We start from the raw sequence: 22,635 nt of genomic DNA, 5'->3' as shown, positions 1-22,635 counted from the left end.
ATGATATTCAACTAGCAAAGATATGGGAATATGTGTATTCTCACTACTATTGAGAGAGTTTAATTTACTTCTAAAAAAGGCAATTGAGATTATTTTGGAATTTTAAATGTGCACATGCTCTAACAATTCCATTTCTAGAAATCTACAGAAATATTCACATATGCACAAAAATATTTAGTGATGTTACTGCAGCAATGTTTACAATAGAAGAACCCAACCTAAATGTCTATTAATAGTGAAACAGTAAAGTAATTATGGCAAATCCGGGAGCACCTGGGTGGCTCAGTCGGTTAAGTGTCCAACTCTTGATTTCAGCTCAGGTCATGATCTCGATCTCATGATTCCATAAGAGCACTCTCTCTAAATAAATAAACTTAAAAAAAAATTTTTTTTTTTTTAATTTTTTTTTCAACGTTTATTCATTTTTGGGATAGAGAGAGACAGAGCATGAACGAAGGAGGGGCAGAGAGAGAGGGAGACACAGAATCGGAAACAGGCTCCAGGCTCTGAGCCATCAGCCCAGAGCCCGATGCGGGGCTCGAACTCACGGACCGCGAGATCGTGACCCGGCTGAAGTCGGACGCCTAACCGACTGCGCCACCCAGGCGCCCCTTAAAAAAAAATTTTTTAATAAAAAAATATTATGGCAAATCCAGACAATGGACTACTCCTTAAAAGAACTGGATGAATTATAGGTTCTGACTGGATTTACTCTCCAAGTAAATGAAAAAAAGCAAATATGATAGATATGATATAGTTGCATTTTGGTTACCAAAAACTTACCCTGTTAAGTATTCATGTTTTTTATATGCAGGAAAAAAAGGAAAATGATATACCATTATACTGTTATAGGCACAAGAAAAGTGACACATTGATGTGTTCTAAAGTAGTTGTTTCAGAGACGCCTGGGGGGCTCACTCGGTTAAGCGGCTGACTTCGGCTCAGGTCATGATCTCACCGTTGATCTCATCAGGTCATGATGTCACCTGTACTGACAGCTCAGAGCCTGGAGCCAACTTCAGATTCTGGGTCTCCCTCTCTCTCTGTTCCTCCCCTGCTTTCTCTCTCTCTCTCTCTCTCTCTCTCTCTCTCTCCCTCTCAAAAATAAAGATTAAAAAAATTTTTTTTAAGTAGTTGTTTCTGAAGACTGAGATTAAGGAGAAGAGCTAAGAGAGAACTATACCGTATATTCACTTCTGCAATTTTAGTTTTTAAAAGAGGCATGTACTGGGGCGCCTGGGTGGCTCAGTCGGTGAGCATCCGACTTTGGCTCAGGTCATGATCTGTCAGCTCATGAGTTCAAGCCCCGTGTAGGGCTCTGTGCTGACAACTCCAAGCGAGGAGCCCACTTCATGTCTCCCTCTCTCTCTGCCCCTCCTCCGCTCGTGCTCTTTCTTTCTCTCCCAAAAATGAACATTAAAAAATCTAAAAAAAAAATAGAAAGTAAAAAATTAAATAAATACATAAAAGAGGCATGTATTACTTTTGCAATTTTAAAAATGAAGTTTGTTTTGCTTGGTTTTCTGTAAGCAGAGAATGAGAGGGAGCATTCCCATTAGAGACAGAGGCAGAGAGTATAAATAAAAGAACATAGCATATTAAGTCATGGGCAAAAGGATGATTGCCTCTATCTCTGGTCCTGCTCACTCTCTTCCTTTCCCCATCTCTGAAGACAGAAGTTTATTTCCCCAAAGCCCATCATCTGTGAGCTAGAAACCCCATCAGGACTTTTCCCTGCTAGAGGCGCCTGGCTGGCTCAGTCAGTGGAGCGTGCAACTCTCCATCTCTAAGTTGTGAGTTTGAGCCCCACACTAGACGCAGAGATTTTTAAAAACAGTCTATGCTGAAGTCTCTCTATTCTAAGAAAAAACACTGAGATATAAAAAAAAGTAGAAGCAGATAAAATTCATTTCCTAATTCATAAATGCCACAACAGGGAAAGTATACAATGTATCATTATAACAGTAGCTACTCCCATATAGGTTTCTCCCCATATCCATTTTAATTATACCCAGATGCTATTGTTTTTCCTAGCCTACAGAAATACAAATTCTTATTCCACGAGGTTGGCAAAGAGTTGACAACAGACTTATGTAATAAGACCCTGCTCTGTTAGCCAGACCCACCCCAAAATCAGCTTTGAAAATTACATGACCCAAGGAAATTAAACAGTTACTAATTATAGTAGCCATCAATACAGAATGATAACATATGCTATTATGCTACTTGTATGTATTTTCCCACATGATAAAATTATAATTACCCTGGTATACTTATGGACCAGAATCAGTATCAGAGGTAATACGGCATCATACCTGCAGTTTACATCTTCCAAACCATCCTGCTAGCTGTTCCTAAGCTCACTTTTGTCACTAAAAGTAGGCCAAAAGTTGCTAAATTCAAGCCACAGATAAAAACATCTGGTAAAACCCAAATGTTCTTTTAAGCCTTATTTAAAACACTTTTCCAAGTGAATAATGCAAAGGTTTAAAAATTTTGTCATGACTCTTCCTAGTAGTTATATTCTAGGATTTCTGAAATTTAACATCACTTAAGAACACCAGACTCTGTTTTCACAGTTCAATATCATACCTACTCTAAAAGAATAAACCTTAGCTGAGAAAAATTGACACCTGGAATACAATAAGCCAAAAAATGAATATATGCAAATATTCACCCAATGAAACTAATTATCCTCAGTGAATTAAAAAATAAATATGCTAATTTTTATTCAGTGATTTGATACTTTAGAGAACCTAACAGCCAAATAATGTGCTGCCATTTTTGGGAAAAACAGGCTAACATCAGGAGACTGACTGTTTGCACATACCTTTCTGAAGACAGTTACAGACATATGCAACTTAGCCTATTTTACAGAGAGTTCATCTGTGTGTAAAAAAAAAGCTTAAGTTCGGCACAGTTTACAGAACACTAATACATAGAATTAGCTTCCCACTGAATTTAATCTTCACATCTCCTTGAGAAAGACAGATATAGTCTTATAAATTATCATAGTCAAGAAGATAATTAATAAAACACCTAATTAATTAATACCAGTCTTAGCTCTTCTGACCCCAATCCAGTGTTCTTGCCAATATACCGCTGTTTCTTTTTCTAAAGAAAACACTTGAAAATTATCAAGGCACTTCCCTTCTTTTTTTTCCACCTTTACTACCCTAAATAAACAAACAAAAAATCTTAAGGAAAACAATTAATTTGTTTTTTCATATATTAATACAGGTTAAACTGGATCCATTTTATGAACTTATTTTAATGGAATTTTGCTTACAAAAACTTATCTGCAATAAGTATGCTACTTTTCAGATTCTTACACTTTCATTTCACATATTTGTTATAACTTGAACCAGACTGGACGATTCTGTTTATAAGAGGAAAAAAAAGTAGCACAGTAAAATATTATGCCAGCAACTTACATTCTCCATATAATCTTAAAAGATTAACTTACCTATGATAAAAGTTATAAAAATCCCCTCATACCAACTTTCCTCCAAAAATTGAGTAATTAACTTGTTAAAAATGTATTCAGTGTCTTACTTATGGCCTCCCTCTGTAGGAAATATCATATGCCAATTTTTACTAGAGTTTCCTTTTATTCGTTCTAAATTTAGTTTTATTTGTATCATCCCTTGTTCTATTCTGGAAATGTCTTCAATATGGAAAGCCTGTTTTCAGTAATGCCCTCAAAATTTTTAATTTTACAGCTTCTCCTTTTTAACAAAAATATATGCTTTTACAGAAAAAAAAAATGTGCATAAATTGTCTTCCAGAACTACCAGCAAAATCCTTTGAGTGAGCTTTCTCATTCTTTTATAATGTAAACATCTTGCTCTTATGACTAAATTCTTGTTTAGCCAGAATATAAAAACATTAAAACATAGTCCTATTTTAATTTTAACTGTTGCAATCATGAAATATATATTCCATAGCTATAACTGAATGCCTCAGAATGCTTCAGCATGGACATGATATCACAAATCATGAAGTCTAAAATTAAACTGCATTTTGCTAACTTTTTAGAAATGTTGGAACATCGTGTGTAACACTGAGGTATTACGGATTAGGATTCTAATGACCAGATTGCAAAATGTTTCTAAATTTGAAAAAATACTTCCAATGAAATATTAATAAGTCAATCACATGTAGCAAACATTTTTTTTTTTTAAGATTTTAAAGTAATCTCTACACCCAACATGGGGCTGGAACCAACAACCCCGAAATCAAAAGCCCCCCCACTCCACTGAGTAAGCCAGCCAGGTGCCCCACATATAACAAACTTTTAAAGATAACTGAAGTGTATTAGTTAGTGAAAGAAGGACCACCCAGTTGCAGATTTGTTTCACATTTTAGTTATCTTATTCACTAATAATTTGGAAAGGATGTACAGATTTTAAAGTATAAACTGCCACAAATCTTTAGAGCTTTAAAGATACTATATGTCACTCTATAGTCTCATAAATATTAATTAATATTGCCTTGACCACCAGAGTGTACAATCTTATTAACTACAAGATAGAATCTATACAAAGTGAGCTGCTAAAGATTTCAAATACTAAAAGAAAAAACAAAAACCACAACTGCCATTCCTCTAATAGCTATAACTATAACAAAAATCAGTAAATGCAAATTTTCAAATTCCTAAAATACCTACATACTCCTTAACCACAAAATTAAAATAGACACACAAGAGGAAGTCTGATATAGAATGCTGAAGAGAATGAAAAATATGGACAACTTATCCACTATGTATGAATTGTCTGGTTTTCTCTAATTTTCAATGATGTGAAGAGACATAACTGCAAAGAATGTGCAGTAAAAAAAATCTAAACAGGAACATGTTAACACGAATGTTACATAATGTAACCAATAACCTGAAGGCTGCTCTGAAAATGAAATTTCAAAATAGTTTAATATAAAGACTTTGAATATTTTATAGCATTTTATTTTTTGCTTGCTTTTAAAGGGACCATAAAATAATTTTTGTATGCTTTTATTAATTTTTAAACACAGGCACATTCACAGATACACATACACCATGCTGTTTTAGGTGCTATGCTCTGAAGGATCATACATTTCTAGTGAAATTTTCCTTCTGAATAAAATCACTGTCAGTGATTAAACAGGCTGCCACTATTTTCCCTGTTGCCATTTATTAAATGTGAAACATCAAAATTATGTATTTTCCAGGCCAATCAATAAGTCTCTGTAGACTACATTTCTCATGAAAGGGTATGATGCAATAACATTCCTACATTGTAATTTTATCCAATGTATATTTTACCACAATAAAAATTGTTTTTCATTTCTATTTGGTCTATCTTGTCTGATTCTCCCTTCAGAAAAGCTCAGCAAAGCAATTAAATTTCCTTCTAAAATAAGAAAAAGAAAAACCTTGGTCTGACTCCTACAGAGCCCTAAAAGAAGACAGAAAATGTGATGACCCTTGATATTTCAGAAAATCTGGCATCCCTCCATTCACCAGCCTTTCCCACATATACAATTCTGTGTGCCAAAGAGATCTGGATTATTTGTTTTTGGTTTTGTCAAGTCAGTAACAGCAGCAACACCTACAAGTTTCTCAAACTTTGATCTGCAGATTACCCTGCACTGAATCACCTGAGATGCTTTTTAATTGCAAATCCCTGCCCCCACCACAGGCCAATCTAAATCAGAGGATCTGACACCATTTCTACCAAGTACTCAGGGTGTGATTCTGACTTCCATCAGATAATTCTGACTTTCTAGCTTTATCCAAAAAATAAAGGAAGAAAAAGAAATAAGTATTCTCCTTTTCTCAGATACATTTTGGACCCAAGTGCCCTCTGTGCCAATCTTTAAATTTCAATATTGCACCTCTCAGCTCAGTGGTTCCCACTCTTTTCTGCACTTGAGAATCACCTGTGGAACTTTTAAAACTCCTGGTATCTCCAGGTCACATTACATACCTATTACATTAGAATGTCTGGGGGGGTGGAAGCCAGACATCAGTAATTTTTTTTAAGTTTATTTATTCATTTGTAGGGGGGAGAGACAGGGGCGCCCGGGGCACTCAGTTGGTTAAGCGTCCGACTTCGGCTCAGGTCACGATCTCGTGGTCCGTGAGTTCAAGCCCTGCGTTGGACTCTGTGCTGACAGCTCAGAGCCTGGAGCCTGTTTCAGATTCTGTGTCTCCCTCTCTCTGACCCTCCCCTGTTCATGCTCTGTCTCTCCCTGTCTCAAAAATAAATTAAAAAACGTTAAAAAAAAAAAATGTAGGGGGGAGAGACTATGAGGAGCAGAGAGAGAGGGAGAGAGAGAATCCCAAGCAAGCACTGGACTGTCAGCACAGAGCTCGACATGGGGCTTAAACTCACAAACCACGAGACCATGACCTGAACCAAAATCAAGAGTCAGGCGCTCAACAGACTGAGCCATCCAGGCACCCCAGGCATCAATATTTCTAAAGATCTCTAGTTGAGTGCTATGTATAACAAGATTTTTAAACCACTGCCTTAGCTATTGGATTTATCAGATATAAATTAGAAAATGACCTATAAGGGCCAAGACATAAACTGTATTGGTATTAAGTTTTTAAATTTCCAGATACATCTATGTATTTCCTTTTTATTTTAATCCAGTATGAAAATTTTTGTCAATGCATTAAATTAAAGGCTCTTTAAAACTGCTTTTGAAAAAATGTAAGACACACTGTTTCACGTTGATGCAATTAAGATCATGCTATGCATCTAAAGTTCAGAGAAGTTTATCATTATTTCATCTGCACATTAATTTTGGTGATTTTATTTTGAGAAATATCATCATTGAGAAGCCAGCCAAGACAAAGAGCCAAAGTTCATGTCTTAGTTACTTAAAAGCGACTCCAAATGTTCTGTTAACTCCAGACAAATTTTGCTAAATTTAAAATAGCTACAATATGATTAGATTTTGCATGAACTCTTTCCCTAATTTCTGACTTGATATCTAATTTCTCTGAAAGAAAATAAGAAGTTTGATATATTGGGGTGCCTGGGTGGCTCAGTCAGTTGGGCATCCAACTTCGGCTCAGGTCATGACCTCGTAGTTTGTGAGTTTGAGCCCCGCGTTGGGCTCTGTGCTGACAGCTTGGAGCCTGGAGCCTGCTTCAGATTCTGTGTCTCCCTCTCTCTCTGCCCCTTCCCCCTTCATGCTCTGTCTCTCAAAAATGAATAAACATTAAAAAATTAAAAAAAAAAATAGGACATATTTTCCTCTCATCTTCACTAATTCCAATATATGCTGATTGTATGATCAATTAGTGGCCCTTAAAAAAAATCTAATGATTCATACAAAAAAAATTTTTTAATCTGACTCTTTCTACACAGGCAAACTGGCCAATCACAACACATCATTTTTAACCATTCAACTTCAACTTGAACATCATCCACTATGCAATACAATAAAATATGGCCATATAATGTATATAAAAGTTCCAAATACTACAAACTATAACTCTGTAAGTTATCCCAAAACAGTAAAATTTTTCAAAATCATACTGATGTTTACACATTTAATACCTGAAATATTTTTGCAAGGGTTTCAATATATACATGTTTCACTACATCTTGCAGGCCTCAGAGCTCATGGCAGTGCACTTTCTTTTAGAAAAATAATTATCACTACAATCAAAATTTTAAAAATTCATGCTTAATAAATTAAAGCATCTTAAATACTAAAAGAATTCTTTCCTAAATTTTCCTTTCTGCTCAAAAAAGTCCCATTTGGAATTATCTTTAATAAAAGCTCAAAAAATACAATCTAAACTAAAGGAATCATACAGGGCAAACTGTAGCATCATATCCTGACACAGAATGCACAAATATGGCAGCTCCTTTTACATCTGAAAAGAACTCTCTTGGTTAAATTCCAAAACTCTGCTCATTATTTAATCCCACAAGTCAATATCCAATGCCACCTATGAACAAAAAAGAAGTAACATTTGTATCTGTACGTTAAATCAGAGGGGTACTGAAAGTATAAGCCAATAGTGAAGTGGAACACATAGTGTTTAAAACACTTTCTGGGGAGCCTGGGTGGCTCAGTCGGTTGAGCGTCTGACTTAGGCTCAGGTGATGATCTCATAGTCAGTGAGTTCAAGTCCCGCATCAGGCTTGGTGCTGACAGCTCAGAGCCTGGACCTGCTTCGGATTCTGTGTCTCCTTCTCTCTCTGCCCCTCCCCCACTTGTGTTGTGTCTCTGTCTCTCAAAAATAAATAAATGTAAAAAATAAAATAAATTTAAAAAAATTAAAACACTATCATAGGAATCAACTTACAAAATTAAAAGTACGAATTGTTTTTTACTTGTTAATGTTTATTTGTTTTTGAGAGACAGAGAGAGACAGAGCATGAGCAGAGGAGGGGGCAGAAGAGAGAGGGAGGCACAGAACTCAAAGCGGGCTCCATGCTCTGAGTTGTCAGCACAGAGCCCAAAGCAGAGGTCAATCTCACAAACTGTCAGATCATGACCTAAGCCAAAGTCAGGTGCTCAACCAAGTGAGCCACCCAGGATCCCCAAGTATTTTTTGTTTTTATGTAAAACAGAAAAGTTTATAAAGATGAATGTTGGGTCAATATGAGAGAAATCAGTTTATAAGCTTACTCAAGATGCTCAAAATAATCCAAAAAAAAAAAAAAAAAAAAAACGAAAAAGAAAATATCAGCACAGAACAGAATGAAGAAGCAATCAAAGGCCGTACATTTAAGTCAGAAGTACTTCAACTTGATCTGTAGCTTAGAAATAACTCAACTAGTAGAGACTTCACTACCATTACCTATACAGCTCAGCAAGACTCATTCATTACTTGGAAGCAAAAGGTTACCACAACAAGGTTTAAAAAAAAAAAAAAAATGCTGAGTATTAATTGGGCCTTTCAGGTGGAAACACTAGCCAGTAGGATAATTCCACCTATAAAGGGCTCTGATCTATATCTATTTGTTTCTATTTATAAACACTGAAATTGGTCTGGGGGATGCGAAATGAAACTCCTTTTACTAGACCATACTCATGATACCTTGGTAAAAAATTAAAAAACAAAATTAACAAGCACATGAAATAGTGCTCAGCATCATTTATCATTAGTAAATAAAATGCACTATCATGGTTACTGGTTATCATCACAAAGATAGGCAATGCCAGGCATTCTCTGAACATGTGGAGAAACTAGAACCCTCATACATTGTCGGTAGGAATGGAAAACTGTACAGCCACTTTGTACAGTTGCTTAAGAGTTTAAGCATTAAGAGGAGCGTCTGGGTAGCTCAGTCAGTTAAGCATCCAACTCTTGATTTGGGCTCGCGGCATGATGTGGCAGCTCGGGAGTTTGAGCCCTGCATCAGGCTCTGCATTGACAGTGCAGAGCCTACTAGGGATTCTCTCTCTCCCTCTTTCTCTGCCCCTGTCCTGCTTGTTCAAGCTCCCTCTCTCTCTCAAAATAAATAAATAAACTTAAAAAAAAAAAAAAAAGTCAAGCATAAAAGAAGAAAAAAGGAAAAAGTTAAGCATAAACATACTATATGACCCAGCAATCCAACTCGTTAAAATCTAGCCAAGAGAAATAAAAACACAGGTCTACACATATGGTGAATTCATAAACAAAATATGGTATATCTATACAATGGAATATTAGTCAGAAATTAAAAAGAACAAATTACTGGGGTGCCTGGGTGGCTTCCTCTCTCTGCCCCTCCCTCAAAATAAATAAACTTAAAAAAAAAAGACCAAAATACTAATACATGCTACAACACAGATGAACTTCAAAAATGTTATTATGCTAAGTGGAAGAAGTCAGAATAAATGACTGCATATTGTATGACTCCACTCGTATGGACTTTCCAAAAAAGAAAAGCTTACAGACACAGAAAACAAATCAGTGGCTGACTTCCCTGGGAGTGAGGACGGACTGTAAACATGCTCAAGGAAATTTTGGGGGATTAATGAAAATGGATTGTGATGTTTGCACAACACTATAAATTTACTGAAAATCAGTAGTACGTTGTATACTTACAAATGAGTGAATTTTAGACTATGTAAATTATACCTCAATAAAAAGAACAAATCTAGTAAACATGATACCTATGTTCAACACCTGCTGACCACTCTCAACTGCCAGACTTATATTTCACAGCTTATTCTAAGGGCAAAGAAGAGATTGAAACACGTTTATCAACTGCACTACACCTACAGCTTGTAGTTATCATTCAACCAACAATAATCAAGGACTTACTACAAGCAAGATACTGTGTATTGCTCTCCTTTGCCAAATGACGGCCACCTTTAGACATAGAAGAAAAACCATACTCTACACTTTTTTTCTACAGCTGTTTTAAATACAATGCAAAGGGAACAATAAAAATCAAGCATTTGGGCTTACTGAAGGATGGATTATTACAAACAATAAACATTTTTTTTAATGTTTATTTATTTTTGAGAGAGACAGAGACAAAGCACGAGCAGGGGAGGGTCAGAGAGAGAGGGAGACACGGAATCCGAAGCAGACTCCAGGCTCTGAGCTGTCAGCACAGAGCCCGACGCGGGGCCTGAACTCACGAACTGTGAGAACCTGACCTGAGCCCGAAGTCAGTTGCTCAATTGACTGAGCCACCCAGGCACCCCCCACCGTGAACACACTCACCATCATTTCATCTGCCCTTACTCATGAAGCACTGCTTCAACGCAGGCATCACCTAGGTATATAAGAAGGAACTGGATATATTTTACCAGAAGAAAAGTTAGGGGTTAGGGGAAACAGAAGAAACATAATAAATGATAAAGGCTAGGGAGCCCACACGAAGTGTCTTTAACTTCACCTAACACTGAGTAAAATCAGCTAAATCCTTTCCAAAACAAATTGTTTCACCACAATCCAGAAAATGTCCAATCATTATTCACTTTTCCTGCTTGACCTCCAATTCTACCATTTAAATTTATCCTCTTTGCATATACAGATGTTTACTTATCCTCTTTCCTATAAATTGTAAGAAATAAGTGATAGGAACACATAACAATGTTTATTTAGGGAATACTTTAATATTTCTTTAAGCAGGGATATATTTCTACAGGTTATCACTCCTGTTACTTAAAAGAAAACTGTTAGTTCATTCAACAAATATTTACAGGGCACAACAACAGGAAGACAAAAAAGACACATGTCCTAAAAGAGCTTATATTCTGTTCATTAAGTAAACTCAAAAACCAGGAAATATATAAGAAAACACTTAGTGGGTGCCTGGGTTGCTCAATCGGTTAAGCCTCGGACTTCAGCTCAGGTGATGATCTCACAGTTGGTGAGTTCAGGCCCCACATCGGGCTCCCTGCTGTCAGCACAGAGTCTAATTTGGATCCTCTGCGCGCCCCTCCACCCCCGCCTCTCCCTGGCTTGCACTTTCTATCTCTCAAAAATAAACGTTAAAAAAAAAAAAAAGACAACACTTGGTATATTAGGCATTCCTTATTATAATCATACAGGTAATTAAGATAATGCCAACCCTGTTCTCCTGTTTCCATCTAAGGTACTGCTGGAGGAGGCTCTGCTATTCATCTGCATGGCATTTAAAACCACCCCTAACAACAAAGTGTTAAAAATTCACTCCAAACCTATCATCTCTTGAAAATAAAGAAACTTTCTATCAGTTGCTTTATAACTAAAAAAGCCTAAACTCTTTTTTTTTTTTTTTTTTTAATTTTTTTTTTCAACGTTTATTTATTTTTGGGACAGAGAGAGACAGAGCATGAACGGGGGAGGGGCAGAGAGAGAGGGAGACACAGAATCAGAAACAGGCTCCAGGCTCTGAGCCATCAGCCCAGAGCCTGACGCGGGGCTCGAACTCACGGACCGCGAGATCGTGACCTGGCTGAAGTCGGACGCTTAACCGACTGCGCCACCCAGGCGCCCCAAAAAAGCCTAAACTCTTAAAGAATAAAGGAAATCAGATATTGAATAAGTCATCAATTAACTGTAACAAAAAATTATAAAGCACCTCAGATATCTGAACAAACAACTCCTACCTTACCAAAATGAAGCAACAAACCATAAAATCATTCTTGGAATCAGAGAAATGTTCCCCCAAAATATTATCAAAGATGAACCAAAAATGAATCTCAGTATTTCCTTTTTGCCTCTCTCTCTCTCTCTCACACACACACACACACAGAAAGGAAGAGTGAGCAAGGGGGGAGGGAAGAGAGAGAAAACACAATAAATGCTAACTATTATGATCCAAATGCTTTCCAAAAAGATGAACAAGGGTCATCTGGGACAGCCAGTTGCAGAATTTACACATATATCTCCATGATTCAATCATATTTTTAAAGAAAAAAAGTACATGGGGGCGCCTGGGTGGCGCAGTCGGTTAAGCGTCCGACTTCAGCCAGGTCACGATCTCGCGGTCCGTGAGTTCGAGCCCCACGTCGGGCTCTGGGCTGATGGCTCAGAGCCTGGAGCCTGTTTCCGATTCTGTGGCTCCCTCTCTCTCTGCCCCTCCCCCGTTCATGCTCTGTCTCTCTCTGTCCCAAAAATAAATAAACGTTGAAAAAAAAAAAAATTTAAAAAAAAAAAAATAAAAAAAAAAAAATAAAGAAAAAAAGTACAGATGAAAGGGAAGAGTAACTACAATCAAGGAAAAAGAGGAGACAGTTTTAGTAGAGTCCCAAATGCCACCATGATTTCACAATTTAAATATTAAGCTCCAAATAATAGGCTAACTTGCCAATGGAAAATGTTATTTTGTGGGTTTTTTCTCAAAAGCCGTAAGCTGCCCTAAGTCATCCACATTCTCTTCACCAGTAACCTTTATCACTTACAGCTTATAGATATATTTTTTGAAAGTTAGCACAGAACAGGATTTTTAAGTATAGTTCTGCAGTAGTATTCCATAAAAAAACTCAAGACACCCAAATGAAAACCAAATCTGTAATCATTACCCTCTCTTCTCCCAAGCACCATTCTCCAACTAGACAGTGATAAGACAAGAATACAAAGATATAGGGGCACCTGAGTGGCTCAGTGGGTTAAGCATCTCTCTTGATTTAGGCTCAGGTCATGATCTCGAGGTTGTGATATTGAGCCCCGCGTCCAGCTCTGTGCTGAAGGAGGAACCTACTAGCGATTCTCTCCTCTCTCTGCCCTCCCCTGCTCATGCTCTCTCCGTCTCTCTCAAAATAAATAAACTTTTAAAAGTAAAAGGAATACATACAGAGATATAAACAAAGGCTTCTAATTATTATTTGGGGAGCTCTAATACTTAGACAAACCTCCTGATAAAATCTTTGTACCCCTATTTCACAGTTTCCAACAGAATTCCAAACGTAATAAACATAAGATCATTAGAGTACTAAAAGAAAATTGAGGTATATGATACCATAATCTTGATGATGGAGGATGTCCTAAATATAACATCTAAGTCAGAAATCACTCTTTAGTGAGAAGATTAATAAATCTGACTATACAAAAGCTTCTATTATTAAGTGTAAAAAAAAAAAAATGGCAAAGCACATGTACAATGTAATTCTATTTTTATATTTTAATTTTTCAGACAGATTATACCAAAATGTTAATTTAACTCTACGTGGGGAGACTATATATGTTATTTGAACTTATACCTTTATTTCCTAAGTTTTTTACAATAAGAACATATGATTTTTATAATTAAAAAAATTTACATCTTTCTTCCCTTCAAAAAAATAAAATCTAGGTTATTCAGCCATGGCTGTCTGCCCATTTCCTTCAGGTAAAAAGATTAACACTAAAAAATAAATAAACTGAGCATGGGTTAAATAACAGAACCCACAAATGAATAGGGCATGAGTTAAATAACATAAGTGTATCTAACAATTTAATGTAGTTACTAAGCAGTAGAGAGACAAATAAAAAAATCCACCTATCAGCATATTCATTTTCGACAAAGGCACCAAACCCATCCAATGAGAAAAGTATTTATTAAAAATTGGTGAATTTGGTGGTGACTACAGTTAACAATACTGTATTGTATACTTGAAAGTTGCTACTAAAAAAATCTTAAATATTCTCACACTAACAAAAATAGCAGCAACCACATGGTAAATATGTGAGGTGAAGGATGTGTTAAGTAACCTCACTGTGGTGAACATTTGGTAAAATATACATGTGTCAACCGTACACCTTAAACTTATACAATGTTATATGTCAGTTATGTATCAATAAAGCTGGAAAAAAATGGTACAGGATAATCTAAACAACTGGATATGGGAAATATGGGGGGGAGGGGTGAACCTTGACCCCTAACTCACACCATACACTAAAATTGGCTTCACATGTATCCTAGACCTAAACATAAAAGTTAAAATTATAAAACTTTCAGAAGAAAGCAAAAGAGAATATCTTTGTAACAGGGGGATAGCAAGCCTCTTAGGCAGGAAAGGCAATCATCATAAAAAATTGACTGAAACAAAACTAACAAACAAAAACATGCCACAGACTAGGGGAAAAATTGGCAAAACATATTTGAGAAAGAACTGTATATAGGATACATAAGAACTTGTGTAACTCAATAATAAAAATAAAGGGGAAAACCCCAAATTTTTTTAATGTTTACTTCATTTATTTTGAGAGTGTGGGGGAGAAGGGCAGAGAGAAAGGGAGAAAGACAGAATCACAAGCAGGCTCCAGCTGTCAGCGCAGAGCCCAACATCGGGCTCAATCCCACAAACCGTGAGATGGTGACCTGAGCCAAAATCAAAAGTCAATGTTTACCCAACTAAGCCACCCAGGCTCCCTAAGAACCCAAATTTTTTAAATGAGCAAAAATTTGAACAAATATTTCAAAGGAAGGTACACAAATGGCCAATAAGTGTCTGAAAAAGTATTATCATTAGTTATCAGAGAAATGCAAATTAAAATCACACCAAGATACCACTACCCACCCACAAAGTGGCTAAAATTTAAAAATCTTAGTGTTGGGGCACCTGGGTGTCTCAGCTGGTTAAGTGCCTGACTTTGGCCCAGGTCATGATCTCACAATTCGTTGGTTCAATCCCCACTTTGGGCTCTGTGCTCACAGCTTAGAGCCTGGAGCCTGTTTCAGACTCTGTGTCTCTCTCCCTCTCTGCCCTTCCCCTGCTCATGCTCTGTCTCAAGAATAAACAAACATTTAAAAAATAAAGTAAAATAAAGTAAAAAGTAAAATAAAATAAATAAAATAAAATGAAATGAAATAAAATAAAATGAAATGAAATAAAATTCAGTGTTGAGGAGGAACTGGAATGCTCATTCACTGTTGTGGGAGTGTAAAATTATACGACCACTTTGGAAAGGGATCTGGAAGCTTTTTTTTTTTTTTTTTAAGATTTTATTTTTAAATAATCTCTACAGCAGCCAGCCAGGCGCCCCAGTCTGGCAGTTCTTAAAAATTACATATACACCTACCTCTAGCAGCTCTTAAAAATTAAACACACACCTATCGTATGACCTAGCAAATCCAATACTAGGTATTTACCCAAAAGAAATGAAAACATGTCCTCATAAAGACTTAATATAAGATTGTTCTTAGCAAGCTTTATTAACAGTCAAAGTACATTGAGATACCTGGGTAGCTTAGGTAAGTATCTGACTCTTGACTTCAGCTCAGATCATGATCTCACGGTTTGAGAGTTTGAGCCCCCACGTCAGACTCCCATACCGGTGGCACGGAGCCTGCTTGGGATTCTCTCTCTCCCTCTCTGCACCTCCACTACTTGTGCTCTCTTTCAAAATAAATAAATAAGCTTAAAAAAAAAAAAAAAGCCTAAGTATATTATATATACTAGCCAAAAACTGAAAACAGCCCAAATATCTATTAACAGGAAATGGCTAAAAGACTATGGTTTACACATATAATGGAATACTGCTCTCAGTCCTGAGAATAAACTGTTGATATACACAATAACATGGCTAAATCTCAACAACTACGCTGAGCTAAATAAAATAAGCCAGATACAAAAGAGTACACGCTACATAGGATTCCATTTATATGACGTTCTACAAGAGGCTAAAGTAATCTTTAGTAGGAAAAAAAATCAGAAGAGTGATAGAATCTAAGGGAATGGGATGTGGAATTAGCTGAAAAGCCATATAAGGAAGATTTTTGGGTTAGTAATGTTCTGTATCTTGATAAGGATTTGTATTACACAGGTGTGTACATTCGTCAAAAGTCATCAATAGTACGCTTAAGATCTGTGCATTTCATTGTATGTAAATTTAATCTTTAAAAAGCTTAAATAAATATTGAGCTCTACTCAACGGAACGCACGCTAGGGGCCCCTGGCTGGCTCAGCGGGGAGAGCGTGCGTACACCTTAATCTTGAGGTCGTTAGTACAAGCCTCACGTTGTGGGGGAGACTGTACTTTAAAAAAAATTTTAACTTATTCAGGGGCACCTGCGTGACTGAGTCAGTTAAGCGTCTGACTCTAGGTCTCAGCTCAGGTCTTAATCTCAGGGTGGTGAGTTCAAGCCCCATGCTGGGTTCCATGCTGGGCACAAAGCCAACAGGAAGGAAGGAAGGAAAAGAAAAAGAAAGAAAGAGAAAGAAATGCATGTTGAGGTATTTAAAAGACAAGCATACTGATAGCTACAACTTAAATGAATCAAAAACAAAAAAACGTACTGATAGATGGATAAAGGATAAACGTACTGATAGACGTAATAAAGCAAATACAGCAAAATATTAATTAGTTGGAAAGTATACAGATGTTCACTATCAATTCTTTCAACTTTACTATACTTTGAAATTTTCCATAATAAAATGTTGGGGGAAAATTTTAACTCTACCCATTACTTTGTTATGTTGAAAATAGCGTATCTGAAAACCCAACAAAGTCCACTCCTAAATATATACCCTAGCCTACAGATAGCCTAGTCCTTCACATGGACTCCAGTGATGTTCACAGCAACAACGTCCGTAACAGTAGAAAAGAAAAGAATAACAATCTAAATATCTATCAAATAGAGCGGAGCACTGAAGACTGGTTTCCGTAGCACTGAAATGAATAAACCACACTGTGGGTGCATCTTAGAAATAAAACTTTTGACTGGAAAAAGCAAGTCACAAAAGAACACACTACATACGTTTTAACATTTTTTTTAATGTTAAAGAAATAAGTAAAGCTAAACAGTACTGTTTAGGGAAATATACAAATGTAATTTACAAAATAAAGCAAAGAAACAATACAAAAATGCCAAGGTAATAGGAGAGGAGGCAGAAAGACTGATGAAGCAGCAGCAACACCCAAACACAGTAACTTCAAAATGCTAGTGTTCTGTTCATCCAATTGGGCAGTGATTTCATGGATGTTTGTATTTTATGCTTCATAATTCATATTTGCGCTCTATATTCTCTTAATGTTTAGAATATTTCAGAATTCAAAATGGGAAAAGAGAACTATGAGCTCATGACTCAACCAAAACAACTTACGTTTCAAGATAATTAGTCACAATTTCTTTACAACTACAGTATTTACAACATATAGAAGTCTACACTACCCTTATATTAGGGCAAGATGTTTCCAAATTCAGAATATTTTAGATTTCAGAATGGTAACAGAGTACATATACCATATACACTACATTCCTGAAAACCCTCCTTTGAGTCTGCAGTGCTACCCTGAAATCAAACACATTAGTGTTTCCCCAAGGAAAGCTATTCCTACTTACACCAAGAGGGACAAACTGATTATAAATATTCTCACATCAGATCCGGTCAGATGTTATCATCACGTAAGTTTTACCAAAAACTTGGTTTTGAGAGTTCTTTACATATAGCAAAATTGTGAGTGAGGGACTGTGAACCTGTACTTTCAAAGACACTCAACTTCACCTAAACAGCAAATGCCATAAATTACTTTTTGAAACCTCTCCAGCCAATTCATTTTCTTTAATAATCATAAAAATCCAAGTTTTTAAAATTTTTAAGTTTATTTATTTTTGAGAGCGAGTGAGAGAGAGAGAGAGAAAGCACACAGGCATGGGAGGGGCAAAGAGAGAGAAAGACAGAATCTAAAGCAGGCTCGGGCCTCTGAGCTGTCAGCGCAGAGCCTGATGACATCGTGACCTGAGCCGAAGCCGGATGCTTAACCAACTGAGCCACCCAGGCGCCCCAAAAGAGCAAGTTTTAAAGTAAAGTAATCCCATTGATGCTAAAGATGCCCAATTTTTATTTCACAAAGAAGAACGTGTATAAAACAATTTTTCAATTTTTATTTCAGTTCACTTTTATATCTTTATGGTAGTTGCACTTATTACACGGTGGGGAAAAAATACACATAAAACTTTACTATAATTAGGTCGATAACCAGTACTAAGCTGAAATCTAAGCACTGTGGTAAATATTTTCATATAGTTTACCAGAATAATGAAATCAATCAAGTAAAGCATTTTGTATTCTAAGTCACTCAAGTTCATAAATAAAATTTTAATCGTCTTTCCCCATCAGCACCAGTCTTCCATAAGTTTACTCAAGCCTGAATCCTACAGGTTATTATAACCATCTACTCTTTTAAAAAATAAAACACATCAAAACCCAAAAGCAGAGCTTGGGAAAGACATCTTTCCAACTGCACCTGGCTGGCTCAGTTGGTAGATCTTGAGGTTATGGGTTTGAGCTCCACACTGGGTATAAAGATTACAAACTAAACTAAAGTAAACTCTCTCCAGCATAACGCTAAAGTACAATTCTTTTTAGCAGATTATTTGGGAAAACAGTACGAGAAGCTGAGTCCTAACAACAAAACATGGGTGTTTACCAAAAAGTTTCAAACACCACAAAAGCATACCACTGAAATCCCTCCCCTGCAAAAAAAGTACTAACTATAGAAACAAACCTCTCTCAAAACTCTATTTTTAAATAATACCAAGCAGCCCACAACCTGCAAACACAAAAGGGATATACTCTCTTCAGATTAATTTAAGGACCCATGTAGTAAAGCAAGGAGCCTCCGTAGAGAAAATTTAGCCTTTTAACACTGACGTGGTCTTAGAATCCAGCTTTATCTATGCTTGATGATTGCTAGCACTTCTCTGATGGCAAATTCGGATTATAATGCTGCTTACTGAAAATTATATAGCAAGGAATAGTTGCCAATAAAATCATTCTCCTTTTCAAAGGAAATTTAAAGCAATTAACTATGCTAAAGGCAAGCACAAGTGAGCTAAATTTAACGAGCACAACTTCGCACCAAGCACTGAGTTAAGCGCTTTGCGTGTAATCTCACATAACATTTTTTCCTACAGATTTTACCCTCTAAGAATAATTATACAGTAACTTCTGGTGTATTTCATCTCCATACTTTTGTCATCTTAGTAGCGACTTTAAATGGTGCTCTCTGAACTCCTGAAGGAAGTAACTAAGACCCACGCTGTGTTCTTAACTTTTTTCCTCTGTTAAAGAAAAAAATACTCGTTTTCTATAATAAAACCAAAAGAAATGCCGTATTCGGTGAAACAACAGTCAACGGTGACACGCAGGCTGCATCCCAACCATTGTACCATGAGTATTTCAAGAAGTATGTTTTTATAACACTCTTGTAAAGATTAATTCATTGAGTTTCTGTCTAGAAGGATAAAAAAATTCCTGGAAATGAATAGAGTAGTGGTGACGGCTGTACGACAACGTGAGTGTAATTAATGCCACAGAACTGTACACGTAAAAATGGTTAAAATGGTAAATTTTATGTTAACACACACACACAAAGCCCAACTCATTCTATCTTGCACAATGAAACACACGTAACTTAAAACTAACTACAACACAGGTGAGATTTTTTTTTCAGCTCATCAATTCGCAACAGAAGCCCTGCACCCTGGCTCCAAAGAAGAGTAAGGGCCAGTTTTTGGCCTGGTTAGGTTCACTCCAACTCAGAAGCACAACATTCAATCAACTGAAACAGCAACAGCAAAACGTGTCCGGTCAGCAGCATGTAACGTCAGCTCTCGCACCAACAACACGTCACCTTACTGAAAGCGTCAAATGTCCCGGCAGGGCTGAGCACGCCATCAATGAATGGGCCCAACTGTTTACTAAACATGCGTGATGTTTCACTTTCAAAACCAGCCTTCGTCTTAGTGGTTTAGAAAACACCGTAAGAAATGGAACGCACGAACACGTCACGGGCAGAAAACAGCTTGGGCTCGGGCTCAGGCTCAAAATAACCTGGAGAGCGAACATCGGTCAAGACCCAAGAAATGACAGTGACGTGTAAAACCTTTCTATCTGGGGCTGAACACGAACCTGACGAATCCTGGAGGTTCGCGGCGCTATTTTTAACTGAACTTTCTGGCCTTGGGTCAAAGTTTTGCTAGCAAAATACCACAGCGAAAATGCTGGGAGCGAAGCCCAGAGTCCCCGCTCTGGCGCAGGAAAAGCTCTGCCCTTCACGCAACCCCTCCTGCCCCCCGCCGAAGCCGCCCGAAGCCGCCCGAAGCCCGACCAGGGGGGCCGCCGTGCCGGGAAAACACACCCACGGCATCACCCAAAACGCGGCGGAGGAAAGCGCCCAACGCTCCAGCCAGGACGCGGCGCATGGCCGCGTTCTGCTCCCCGCACAGCAAGAGACGCGCTCTTCGGGCAGTTCCTGCACTTTGGCCAAAGAGCACTCACTGAGTCACCCTGCAAAGGACTCCAGAAACCTCAAAAGATGACCAGTGACTTCGGAAGAAAAGTCAGTTCACCACTGGAAAGGGAGGAGGCACAGTTCTCAGCACACACAGTCGCCCGGTTTCCCGACGCAGGGACTAGAACGGAACGTGGGATCTGGGCGAGAAGACCCACCGCATCCGAGCATCACCCACACAAATTCTGGTCCTCCAGGGCTGATCTAACATCCGGAGCATCTTTCTCACTTTCTCCGCCTCCCCAGGGTAAAAATCCACACCTCCTTTTGCCACAAAGAGCACACGAACCAAAGCGTCTGAAATACAATCGTCTAACCTAACAAAACAAAAATAAGAAATAAGCAATCCCCCCTCCCCCCACGGTGCATTTCCAGTTGGTAAAAAAAAAAAAAAAAAAAAAAATACTCCTTCCTTAATCGAGGGCCAGCTAGCGGACTTCACGTGCTTATTCACTTGTATTTCACGGGCTGTCTTGGGAGACAGACGCAATGAAAAGGAGAGATTGATTCTACTCGGCAATGCAGACTGGAGTCTTCGGCTCGGGCCCAACAACCTCGCACAACTAAATCTGCAGAAGTTACAATGCACTAATCGCAACCCTGGAGGTTCAAGGACACCTGAAGCCACACGAAAACTTTAGCGACGCGTTTTAAGGTGGCAGACTGCAGGGAGAACGAGGACAGCTCTTTGTCATCCACGCCAGGTGGGGACTCCCCACAGCGAGAGCATCAGGTTTCTCCTCCCCGGCTCCGACCCCGCGTCCCCACGCAGCACGCCGCTCTTTCAAACCGGCTAGTCCGCTGAATGAAAGAGCAAATCCTGCACCCCCACCTCCCCAAACCGAGAGGGCAGGCGGGAAGGAGAAGAGGGGTGTTCCCTCCCAGGGCTCCAGGAAAGGGGGCGGCCGCGGAGGACACCGGCAACGGGAGGTGGAAGGGAAGGAATCAAACGTGGGTCCCTCCTGCTGGAACTTAGTCGCAGGAGTGTCTGGCCTCCGACCCGGGGCCCGGCTGCCGGAAGCTGGGCGGGGTGGGGCGAGACCTCCCTCCCACGGATGGGTGGGCACAGAGGGGGGGATCGGAGGCAGGCGCTCGTAGAGCGGGGAGGGCGCCGGGGGCCCCGGCCACCTACCAGCAAGCTCTCCACGTTGATGGGCGAGCGAGGGTCTCGGATCAGCGCCTCCAGCTTCCTCTGGCGGCTCGCGCCCGCCCCGTCCCCCGACACGGCCTCGGGGGCGCCGGGCATTTTCCCCGTCGCCGGGGGCCGGCTCATGCCGCCGCCGCCGCCCGGCCCCGCACTCCCCGCTCCCCGCGCTCCGGCCCGGGCGCCTCGGGGCCTAGCGCCGCCCCCGAACCGCCGGCCCCGGGCGGGGCTCCGCCAGGGCCCACCGCCCGCCTCTAGCCCCGGCTTCGGGTCTCCGCGCCGGTCCCGGGCCTGGGGCCGTCCGAGGGGCCGCCCGGCCCGGCCGGGAGCGGCGAGGAGCAGACGGCGTCCCCGCCCCTCAGTCAGATTCGCGCCGCCCGGTCCGCTCGTCCGCCGCGGGCTCCCTCAGGACTCCGAGGGCGGGAGCGGGGAAGCGGCGCGGCCACCGCCGGGCCCGGACCGCCCCGCCCTCTGGGGCTCCGGGAGGCTTGAAGCCCGGGCTCAGACAACTACGGCCGCCGCCAGCCCGCCCCCATGCTCGCCGCGGCCGCCTCGGTCCCACAAGCCCGCTCCCCTCGCACACTCCCGCGCGGCGCCCGTCTCCGGCCGCGCGCAGCCGCTACCCACAAGCCCCTCGGGCCGCGGCCGCCGGCGCGCGCCCCCGCTCGCCCCGCCCCGTCGCGCGCGCGCGCGCGCCACCGCCCCCGCCCGCCCGCCGGCCTCCGCCTGCCGTAGCCCCTTCGCCTCCATTTTTTTCGCTTCCTCTAGTCCGCGCCGCTTCGCGTTTCTCCTTTTGGAGCCTCCTTCCTTCCCCGCTTCCTCCTCCCCCTCTTTGAGTTCT

At 39.7% G+C, this 22,635-nt stretch overlaps 1 protein-coding gene across 6 annotated transcripts in view; it reads right to left on the bottom strand.

Annotated features, from left to right (window-relative positions):
• The window catches only part of ROCK2 (Rho associated coiled-coil containing protein kinase 2), a 139,522-nt gene extending 117,599 nt beyond the window's left edge, over positions 1–21,923 (bottom strand). For all 6 annotated transcript variants that reach the window (XM_045447707.1, XM_045447706.1, XM_045447709.1 and 3 more), the window contains exon 1: positions 21,783–21,923. In XM_045447707.1, the coding sequence (XP_045303663.1) occupies positions 21,783–21,923 (141 nt within the window). The remainder of the gene's footprint in view (positions 1–21,782) is intronic.
• Positions 21,924–22,635: the final 712 nt, after the last annotated feature.

This window comes from Leopardus geoffroyi, chromosome A3 (assembly GCF_018350155.1).
Source record: "Leopardus geoffroyi isolate Oge1 chromosome A3, O.geoffroyi_Oge1_pat1.0, whole genome shotgun sequence".
Classification (NCBI taxonomy): domain Eukaryota; kingdom Metazoa; phylum Chordata; class Mammalia; order Carnivora; family Felidae; genus Leopardus; species Leopardus geoffroyi.
This window is presented reverse-complemented; position numbering and strand designations above follow the sequence as displayed.